Source organism: Theobroma umbraticum, unplaced genomic scaffold (genome assembly GCF_002168275.2).
Source record: "Theobroma umbraticum cultivar Fairchild unplaced genomic scaffold, ASM216827v3 scaffold_25.0, whole genome shotgun sequence".
NCBI classification, from domain to species: Eukaryota; Viridiplantae; Streptophyta; class Magnoliopsida; order Malvales; family Malvaceae; genus Theobroma; species Theobroma umbraticum.
In genome coordinates, this window is record NW_018397282.1 from 1,349,890 (window position 1) to 1,361,379 (window position 11,490).

General features: G+C 34.2%; 1 protein-coding gene and 1 non-coding gene across 2 annotated transcripts; both read right to left on the bottom strand.

Annotated features, from left to right (window-relative positions):
- Positions 1 to 180: 180 nt before the first annotated feature.
- Positions 181 to 273, bottom strand: LOC149526291 (small nucleolar RNA snoR8a). Its single transcript, XR_016352167.1, has one exon. It is a non-coding gene; the product is annotated as a small nucleolar RNA snoR8a (small nucleolar RNA).
- Positions 274 to 5,380: 5,107 nt separating this feature from the next.
- LOC110428138 (F-box protein At4g22280-like) lies at positions 5,381 to 6,892 on the bottom strand. The gene is made up of 3 exons (XM_021443857.2): positions 6,002 to 6,892; positions 5,769 to 5,912; positions 5,381 to 5,668 (listed from the first exon to the last, which is right to left on the bottom strand). Exons 1-3 carry the CDS (start codon positions 6,884 to 6,886, stop codon positions 5,381 to 5,383), a joined length of 1,317 nt encoding a protein of 438 aa, XP_021299532.2. The 5' UTR covers positions 6,887 to 6,892.
- Positions 6,893 to 11,490: the final 4,598 nt, after the last annotated feature.

Sequence of the window (11,490 nt, forward strand, 5' to 3'; positions counted from 1 at the left end):
AATTTGGATCTACAAAAAATTTGTAAATACAAAATAAAATTATACAAATATTTATAATTATATTTAACTCTATCAACCATAAATTCAGTCTTTAATCTAGGAAATTTCAACCTAAAAAATATAACCTGAAATATTAAACAAAATAAAAACATAAAAATAAATAATAATTAAAAGGGTGGAGTAGTACAGATTCTATGATTGTAATAAGAGATTTGTCATATACAAATTAAGCAAGTCAGAATGAGGAATTAATTTTATAATCATCACTAACTCTATATCTCCCTTCTTCATTATTTTAAAAGAAAAAACTAAATCAATCTATTTTACTAATTTGAGTTTAGCTTAAGTTAAAGACTAAGTCAAATAAATTTTAAAATTTTGTACTATTATAAATAAAAAAAGAAGTTTATTTAGTTTTTATATTATTTTATTCTAACAAAATACAAATTATTCATCTAAATTTCACTTTAGGTATAAACTTTTTTTTTTGAAATTTTTTTATAAAAGGGGAATCAAACTTAATTTTTACAAAAAAGATAAATTAGTGTACATATTCTAGAATTAAATAATCAAGTAAGAAAATATTTATATATAGTTTTTAACACCATAAATCTTTTACACTTAAATATTTGGCTTATTAATAAATATATCTATCATCTACTTAAAGATTTATATTTTTTAAATATTTTTTTCAATGTAGTCATCAATCTCTCAATTTTGTTCAATTTAGTCCCTGTATTATATATTTTTGTTCAATTTAATCCATATGATGTCTCACGAAAAATTTAAAAAATTTTTGATTTGCCATGTGGCGCTGATATGTCAACATTGTCACGTCATTATATTAGTGCCACATGGCACTACTACATCATCATGTCGGTGTCACGTGACATGTCATGTCATCATGTGGGTCTCATGTCATTCAAATGTGCCACATCAACATTGATGCCAGAGCTGACATCATCTTTTTAATAGTAAAATTGGATGTTGTTAAAAGGACGAACTAAATTAATGCAGTTCTCAAAATCAAGGGATTAAATTGCTTTGATTTTTGAGTACAGGGACTAAATTGAACAAAATACATGGGTACAAGGACTTGATGGGTATTTTAACCAATCTTTATTCTTATAAGCTAACTGCTTAGCATCTATGGCACTATGTATTATTCTAAACATTATATCACCAACAAACAAAAACAAATATGGAGATAAGGGATCCCCCTGTCTAAGCTCCTAGATGGTAGAACTTTACCATTTGCCTTACCATTAATCATTAATGTATAGGAAACTGAAGATATACACCCCATTGTCCAATTAATCCACTTGCTATCAAACCCTAACTTATTTAGAACAGCCTCTAGAAAGTCTCACTCCACTGTATCGTAAGCCTTATTCATATAAGTTTTCAACCCCATCTCATACCTTATTTATTTATTTATTTAGTTTTTAAGTTTCAAAATATAGAAAGCTTCATTAGCAATCAAAATATTATCCTAAATATACCTCCCTTCAATAAAACTACACTGATTTTCAGTTTTGAGGTCTTTCATCGATGGCTTCAACCTATTAACCATCACCTATTGGATAATTTAATAAGCAAAATTACAAAGGTTGAAACTCCTTTTATGGAGGAAGAGATATGGGTTACTGTCCAACAATGTGATGGTAATACTCAACCTTGATGGATTTAATCTTGATATCTACAAAAAATAATGGTTTGCCTTTAAAAGTGAGATCATTGCTTTCTTGGGGGAATTCTTTTCTACCAAAAGGTTTAATAGTCTTTTTAATGCATCCATTATCAACCCATTAGTCTAGTTGGTAGTATCTACAAAATCCTAGTGAAGGTTCTAGACAATTGACTCAAAACGGTGATTAGCTCAATGGTGGGGGAAAACCAATTTGCTTTTGTTAAAAAGTAGGCAAATCCTTAACTGCTCTTTGATAGCTAAAGAGCTCATTGACTACCTTAACAAGCACAAAAAGAGTGGCTTTCTTTTCAAAGTTGATTTTCAAAAGACCTTTGATAGTGTCGACTGGGGTTTCCTGGACTTCATTATGAAGAAAAGAGGATTTAGGACTAAATGGAGAAGGTGGATAACACAATGTATCTCTATAGCCTCTATTTCAGTGTTACTCAATGGCACTCCAACAACTTAGTTCTTGACTCAAAGAGGCTTGTGGTAGAGATGCCCTCTCTTGCCTTTTCTTTTCAATATTATTGCAAACTATCTTAGTTCCATGCTTCACAAAGCCACCTCGATGGAACTTTTTCGAGCCACCTAAGTTGAAAACTCCTAGATTATCATCTCTCACCTTTAGTTTGCTGACGACACCTTCCTTTTCTGTGAGCCTCACTTTTTCTAGTTTCTTAACATTGCAAAAATTCTTAAAATTTTTTAAGCTATTTTCTGGACTTAAAATTAATTTTTCCAAAAGCAATATTCTAGGCTTAGGCACTAACACTAGTCTTATTCAGTTTTGGGCAAGCATGATTAGTTGCAAAATGGAAACCTTCCCCACTAGCTATCTTGGCTTGCCATTGAGAGCTAACCCTCAATCCTCATTCACTTGGCAACTAATTGTTGAAAAACTTCAATCTAAGCTTGCAAGGTGGAAAGGCCAATTTCTCTCAATGGGGGGATGGCTAACATTTATCAATTTAGTTCTTTCCAGTCTTCTTTTATATTTCCTCTTTATTTTCCAGATGCCTACTTCGACTATGCAAAAACTTGATGCCATCTAGAGGAATTTTTTATGATTAGGAAATTCTATTAAAAGAAGGTTGCACTACATTAATTGGCCATTTATTTTCAAGTTCAAAAGCCAAGGGGGTTTAGGGATTATGGACCTAGAGCTTAAAAATCAAGCTCTCCTAAACAAGTGGCTATAGAGGCATGCCAATGAACCGATATTCTATGGCACAAGGTCATCTCGGCTTAGAACAAACTACTAGATCCAAGTTGTATGCTACCCTCCAACAAAACCCACAAACCTTTTCTTCTTTGGAAACACATTTCTAAACCCCTTCAGTCCTCCAATAGATACCATGAATTGGTTACTTCCAATTTTGGTATCTTCTCGGAAAAGGGAACACTATCTTCTTTTAGAATGATCTTTGGCTCGGTAATGCCCCTCTGTCATTGACTTTTCCTCGCATCTATACTTTGGCAACCGATGAAAAGGCCACCATTGTAGAGTTAGGGAAATGGGTCAATCACAATTGGACTTGGGATATTAACATGAGAAGACAATCATTTAATTAGGAGATAGAGCATCAGGAAGAATTTAGAGCTCTTATAAGCAACATGCAACCTTATCCAACTGATAATGATAGAGTAATTTGGAAAAAGACCACAAATGGTTCTTACCCCTAATCCTCCTTCTGCAAGGTGTTTCACAACATTCCTCAATCTTCTGATAGTTTCTAGAGCAATGTTTGGATTGGAAAATGCACCACCAAAAGTGAAAACTTTCTATTAGCAAGTCTAGAAAGGTAAGATGGGCGCCAAATCCATCTTAATGGAGAAAGGGCATATGACTGTTGATGAATCAATGTGTACCCTATGCAACTCTCATCTTGAGATCCCATTTCATCTCTTTTTTGGATTTATGATTGTATGGAAAACGTGCACAACTTGCCATCTCAAATGGGGCATCATTTAGGTTTCTCTTGCTGATACTATCTCCTTCTTTAATGCATGGGTTCATCATCCCATCTCTCCCAACGTGAAGCATGTTTGGAAAATGTTGTTTTTGGCCAACTTTTGGGTATTATGGTTATGCAGAAATGAGACTATATTTAGAGGCAAGAAGTTTAAAGTCTAACAGATTGTTCACATTACCCTCCTTTGATTCTCATTGTGGTGTAAAAGGAAGTGGCAAATAGGATATATTCCTACTAACCTATGTAGACTTAAACCCACAATTTTTTCTAACAGTGCCAATAAGCCAAAGCACAAGTCAAGCACAAGCTGGTCACCTCCATTACTAGAGTCTCTGAAATTGAATATTGATGGAGTAGCAAAAGGCAAACCTGGCCCTACAGGTATAGAAAGAGTTCAAAGGACCATCTAGGATATAAAAAAGTGACCTTTTCTATGCACATTGGAACGGAGGAATCTAATTATATTGAATTTAAAGCCATTCGGATGGGCATCAAATTCTTTCTCTCCTCCTCCCCATGGGCTACAACACACCGTCTTCAAGTTGAATGCAATTCTTCTAATACCATCAATTGGACTAGAGACCACAACAAGGTACCAGGGCGTATGAAATTTATCTCTAATGTTTTTGAGTCTTATTTGCACAGCAATATGGGGATTACCCTTACTCATATTTTGAAGGAACCTAATTCAATGGCTGATGGTTTTGCAAAAGTTGGAGTTCTACGAGCCTCTAACTTCGAAGCCTATTTCGACTTCTACCAAGGGGGACCACTCCAAGACTCAACTACTACAGGCTAGTCTCTACGATCTTGGATTTAGTTTGTGTTTTTTATGTAATGCATTAGAGACAAATATAGCTTTTAGCTGTAGGATTGAATCGAAATGTGTCTTTTTCTCCTTTGCCTATGACATATTAAGTTCTTTTTTTCATTTTTATGTTTGCTTGTCCACCTTAAGGGGGCACTTTTGATCGGCTCTGTTTATTTAAGTCTCTTTTTGGGACAAAATGCGCCAATAAAGCTTTGCTTTTCAAAAAAAGAAAAAAATTTACAAAGGCTCATTGGCCTAAAGTGAGACATCTCTTCAGGACTTTTAGTCTCAAGAATTAATATAAAATTAGTCCTGTTAATCTCCCTAAGCTTATGACCATGACAAAAAAAACCCATGTATTGGTTGAATTTCCTTTATTATTTCCCATTACTTTTGAAAAACCTACACCATTATTGGAAAACAGCACGCTTAATTTCTTCTTCTTCAACCGCCTTTGTCACCCAAGTAAGGTGGCTTAAAGAAGGTTCATGGCTTCTGGGGTCAACTAAGAGTGAATACAATTATGTAAACTCCATGTGAAATTGGCAAGTTAAATTCATCATCAACCATGTTCAAGCAGTGGACAACAATTTCCGATGTATGTGTAGCAAAATTCTAAAAATTTGGCTTGGCTGGCAGCACAGCAGGATCTAAAAGAATAGTCATATATATGTGCTAATTTGACCCTGGAAACAGCATGTTAACAACCAGCCAAGCCATGGCAGATTAAAATTCATGTAAAACAAAATGATGACTTATAAATCAATGCTGAACTGGAAACTTAACTAGTCATTGATAACAACATAGTTGTGAAGATCTGACAACCATCACTATCTCACACAACAAAAAGATCCAGATATATATTTGCAACCTACTTCAATTCATGAGAAAGTTTGAAAAAACTTAGACAACCGAGACCTTACATTTCTTGGAGACTTTTGGTAATTTGGACAATCTTTTAGTGATCTTTGACCTCCATTTTGCTGCATTCTGTTTTCTTTCTCTAGCCTGTACCGTGAAATTCTCCAGAACTTGGGCATGCTTGAGAAAATACTCAACCATTTGGAACTCATTTTTCTGACCTTTGAATGACAAAATTTTAAATGTCTTGAGTTGAGACCACAGAAAGGAAGGAAATGCCTTGGATGGAAACTTGACTCTGCTGATGTCGCATGAATAACGCTGGTTCACCTGAACATGAGACAAATAGGAAGGATTCACAATTGCCACACTACATTGAGTGCATGAAATTACTACAAAAACAGTATTATATAATACTCCATTTTCATACCTTAAAAACAAGTGCTTCTAGACTAGGAAAGCATGCCAGTAAATCTGGAAGCACTCTTTCCCACCCAACAAAGAAGTAGCCATCAAGATTCAAATAAGTCAGCTTAGGCAACTTGGGAATTATGCTACTAACTTGTAGGAAAACCTTCAGGAGAAGACAATTGTTGTTACTTGTTAAAGCATTTTTGTACTAAGAAAATCTTGTGAAAGAATTGTGGGTTGAAGAAAACTAACCTCTGCAAATATACCAGATAAATGAAGTGATTGAACATTACTGATGCCTTTGAATAGATCAGCTGCAGCTTTATTATAATAGACAAAAGAGTCATAACAATCAAAAACTGTCCCGAAATCAAAACATGCTTCGACAAGGGAGTTCAGATTTTTCAGCAAGAAGCTTTTTGGCAGGTGACAGCATTTGAAGTAGACAAGGCTAGGGGCATCAATCACAATCTCATAATCTTGGTAATAGCCCTTAGTATAGGCTACGGTCAATCTCTGCAGTGTAGGGCTAGAAACATTGAATTTGCATCTGTGTTTCAAGTTGCATCTATCTACAACCAATTCCTCAAGCACGGAGCAGCAAGAAAGGAGTCTTTGAATTGAATCATCATCTGAAAATTCAATACCGGATAGGTGGAGAATCTTGAGACTAGGAGAACAAATCTCAACAGGCAGTTTCAGGACAATCTTGCACTTGCTGTAGATGTCCAATCTCAATACCTCCAATGTCTTGCAAGTAAATACCCCAAGAGGCACCATATTTAGCTCCTTAACCTTAAGGCATAAGTCAAGCTCTCTAACCCTGTTCAATAACGCGTATCGTATCCATCCATCAATCCGGTAAGAATCAATAGAGTCTCCACACTTGAGATGAAATTTATCCACAACCCCAGTGCGGTAAAACAGAACTCGATCCACAAAATTCATGAAACTATAACTATCATACTTCCTCCTTTTACAATGATCATCCAAGTTAAGATTAGATATTAGAGAAACAATCTTACTCCACCGGGTAGATAAAATGGAGGTTGCTACTGCTTCTTTTGTCGGAAGGAACGATAGGATGTGACTTAAAATTGGGTCTGGTAAATTGCTTATCCTGTCTACACCTTCCATTCTCGCTTGTTTAGCCATGAACGCTACAGGAAGTTAAAGCGAGCTGTGCAGAGAAGGATCTGAGATTCTTGCAAAGTTGGCAACGCTGCAAGGTTTTTTCACTGGTTTTGCTTTCCAAATGAGTTTGGTGCCCGTGCCTGACGCTTAGGATTTTCTGTCATTTCTTAAATGGTAGCTCTGGAAACCAACCGTCTCATGCAGGCAAGTGTAGTGTTACTTTATCAATTAGGCGGCCATTAAATCTCTTATTCTTGAAAACTGCACACATGCGGCACCCATAATTCATGCAGCTTTTATCAATTTCAAGATCATATTCATCAATCACCTGCAAATGGGGAAGTTTAGTAAGACATAAGCAAATCTAAAGTACATAACAGTCAATAGCAATTAACAGATATACCTTATTACATGCCACATTCTACTCTCATAAGCCTAGCTCACAATATCAGAGACTTGAAATTAGCTATAAATATGTTTGGCTCCAATGCTGTTCAAGAGATGGGTAGAAGCACGTGGCCCAAATCACTAGACAGTCCAAGTGTTGGGCATTGTATTAATCTGGGAGAGAAAAAGAATCCTTTGTTTAACACCATGAAAATAAGCTATGACAGGAATAATTGTCATAAGCACCAGTGTCAAATAGGGGAAATAGATTAGCTACTTTGATTTGGCCGAGAAACTATCAATAATAGAATCACATTTGATGAACAAGAATGATCAACTTATCAGTTAGGAGGTTCAGCAGCTTAGCCATTAAATGTCAGCTCTTGAACCGAAGCAACCAGGTGCTCCCAGAGCAGTGTGTTGCTTCATTAGCCGGACAGCAGCTTCCAAAATATCCCATTCTTTACTGCAAACTTTTAAAATTCATCTGTTATTGAGAATTGAAAAGGTTTTTTTTTCTTTTTCTTTTTTAATTCTTGGTATGATCCATGAACCTTTTTCACTGCTAAATCAATAAAAAAGAAATGGTAAATGCTATATTAAAAGTGGAGAATTTCAACCTAAAACCGCTCAAATTTTTCTACCATGAGATATTATAAATATGTGATCCACCAAGGTCTTACTGACATCATTTTCATGAATAATTAAGAATCTGAAAATATCTATAAGTAACCTAAACTAGTAAAAGTAGCACGTCATCATCTCAGGTTTGATACACAGTTTCAAGAAAAATTGTATGGAAAACCTTACAACAAAATGCAGTGACATAGAAAATTGATTTTCAAATTAAACCGAAACAGTTAAAGCCAAAGTTTTGTGTGGGCAATCATGTTGATATTCTATGCTATTCCACGATTTGAACAGCTGGAGAGGTGTAAAGCTTAATACTGGATAGCTAATTTCTGATCATTGCATTGGAAGCAGGAGAAAATGAACTACTATGAAGGCTTGTCATTCAGGTATTTATGCAGCCAAAAGGGTGAGCGACGACAAAATATTTGCAATGGGATCCAGGAGAGGAGATGATATCGTCCACAAGAAAGACTGCCTTAGCCCCCTGGCTTTTCCAAATCCTTGCTGTTTTTTCTTTCTTTACTTTGCTCCTTGACCTTTCCAAATTTTATTTTGTTTACCTCTTGACTTTCTCACATTCTTTTTATATAATCATTACCATTTTAAATCTATTTTACTCAATTATTAATTAATTACTCAATTATTGACTCTCTAGTCCATAATTTTATATAGTTATTTTTCACTTTCATAAATTTTTTTTTGTCAATGATGCATTTTATTTTCCCAAATACACGCATACCATGTATAAGTAACTTCACATATAAATACTAAATGTTGACATTTTTCTTTTTTAAAATTATTTTCTTTTATGTTTGTTTTTTATATTTTGTTTAGACAATTAATTGGAAAATAAATACAGTATAAACAATGACTTGCTTTGATTCTTTGCTTTGCCTAAGGAATGCAAACTTATCATACTTTTCACTACATTTAATTATGTACAACACAACATATGAATAAAATAAAATTTTAATCATAAGTTTGTTGCAAATAAATTGAAAAAAAATTAAAAGCATAAATACTAGTCTTATACAAAAACTTCATTGAAACTCGGTTTACAACTATTAAAAACAATCAAGTATAAAAATGTTTGCATTTAAACATTATAATAATATCATATTATTTTTATTTACAAATTTATATAAGGATTATATTGATTCCGGCAGCTTTGGAATCCTGGCTCCATCTAAGGGGGGAAAAGGAATAAAAAAAAATTATTGATTTGGCAATTCACTGATGCCAATCTTTGGTGATTTGAATTGCTCTTTTATCTTTGGCCGTACCTTTGTTCACATGCATCGACTCCATATGGCCATAACTCTAGGGTATGCTACTAATTTCTAAAGTTAAATGTATTAACATGGAATGCTTAAGAAAGTTTTGACTCGGTGGAATTAGAGTGAGACTCCATTTTAACCTTTCTTAGAGAGCAAGCACTTCAATGTGATTTTCTGGATACATGGTACCTTGACCATTTGGATTTACTCATTATTTTATTACCAAATGACACCTTCTCATTAAATCACATAATTATATCATTGTAAACAAGTGATCATAGTAATTTGAAAGGGTTTTAAAAGTGAGGTTAGTTTGTTTGATAAAAGCTTTGGTGTTGTTGGCTTCGAACAAGAAGTTTCAAAGCATGGATTGCATTTGATTAGGAGAGAAAATAGGATAGTTTTGGAGAAGAAATTGAGGAATGATGTAGGTAAGTTGCATGTAATCAATTTTTCCTTTATTTAGCTTAGTTTTATTGGTTTTTATTTTAATTTTTTACTTAATTATGTAAAGAGAAAATTGTAAGAAATAACCCTACTTATAAAGTGATTTTAGAAATAACCACCTATATAAAGTTATCTATTTTTAGCCAAGTTTGATATGTGTAGACCAAAATGCCCTTGAAAACATTTCTAGCAAATTAATCTTCTGATATCTCCCTCTCGCCATAGAGAAATTAAATGCTCAGTTGTTTTAGCTCCCTCAACTCTCTTAGCTCTCTCAACTCTCTCAATTGAGTTGTATCAGCTCTCCCTCAACATTTCTGAACTGTGTTAGCTCTATCAGCTCTTTGTTGAGTACTATTTGCTAGAGTGGCATGAAACTCAAAGATAACAATTATCATACGCAGTGGAAAGTAAATTTAAACATACCATGCCATGCCACCACCTATGGATCACCTCGATGGTTTTAATACAAATAAAATTTAAGAGGAGTAAACAAAATATTATTTATCTAAGTGATGTCGTAGTCACGATGGCAAATACTCTTGATTGAGAGAAGATACGACACTACTCCTATTTTGACTCAAGCCCGTTTACACCATGAATGGAAAAAGAACCCAAGCCACCCAATCATTGGCCTTTAACGGTATCCACACAATTTCACTTTAACCTTTAGCAAGGTAGAAGCTTTTACCTACTCTCTGTGCTAGCAGAGTGGACAACAATTGTCCTTTTTTCACACAAACTATAAGCCAGATCACTATAGAGTAAATTATCACAAGATTTTCCTCTCAACCACAGGAGGTAGCTAGAAAAATTTTTGGTTGTTTTTGACAACTAGGTTTTCATAGTCATATGTGAGTAGTTGCACTCGACCATTTGGCTCATTGGTTGGTGCATTATGCCCTTACCTAAAGAGCAGGGTTCGAAACCTCCCTCCTCCAATTTAAAAAACAAAATATTCATATGTGAGTAGTTAAAGGTGATATTTATACCAACTTTAAACAACTCCCATAATTTGCAACTAAGGGCCTAATATTATAACCCATTATAATATTGGCCCAACACTTAATTAAACCCTTTTAATTTAGTCCTTGGAAATTAAAATCAAATTAATTTCCTTTTGTCATGTTTGCAATTAAGGTTATAATATTATAACTATTTATAATATTAACCTTAATCTTAATTAAACTATTTTAATTAAGTCCTTAGAAGTTAAAACCTAGAGTATGATTTAAGTCTAACTTAAATCATCACACCCTCAATTTAATTCATAGTATAACTTTTGTGTGTGACCCATTAGGTTCCTAACAAGTTGGCAATGGAATAAATTGTAATATTAATCAATTAATTCAATTTCATAGACCAAGATTGGCATCTAAAAATGCATCATAGCCACCTAATTGTTAAAAGAGTCAAAGGATTCTTCGACAACCTTTCAGTGTACAGTTTATGAGTGTAATTCATTCCCTCATCATATATCCAAGAGATGATAAGAGCATGGTGTAGTGTTTACTCTTATTGATGTCCATATTCATTCCTGCAGTTAGATCACTAGCTTTACAAAGACATATGAAACTCTTTTCATAATCTCCAAGTAGCCTTGGCCAAGGACTTCAATAAGCTAATATCAACCAAGAATTGTTAAGATATGTCCCCTTAATCACTTAGGGTGATGATTCCTCTCTTGACCAATCATTTGCCTTCACATGTTTCATGTTATACCAAAAAGCATCCTGTTATGGCATCCTTGGTTAGGCACCCGTAAGTATGAAATCAAAGCATAGCACTCCGCATATAACACAACCTAGTGTTTCAAGTCTAAGGAGTATTTACACAACTAACACATGAGAAGTATTGCATAGA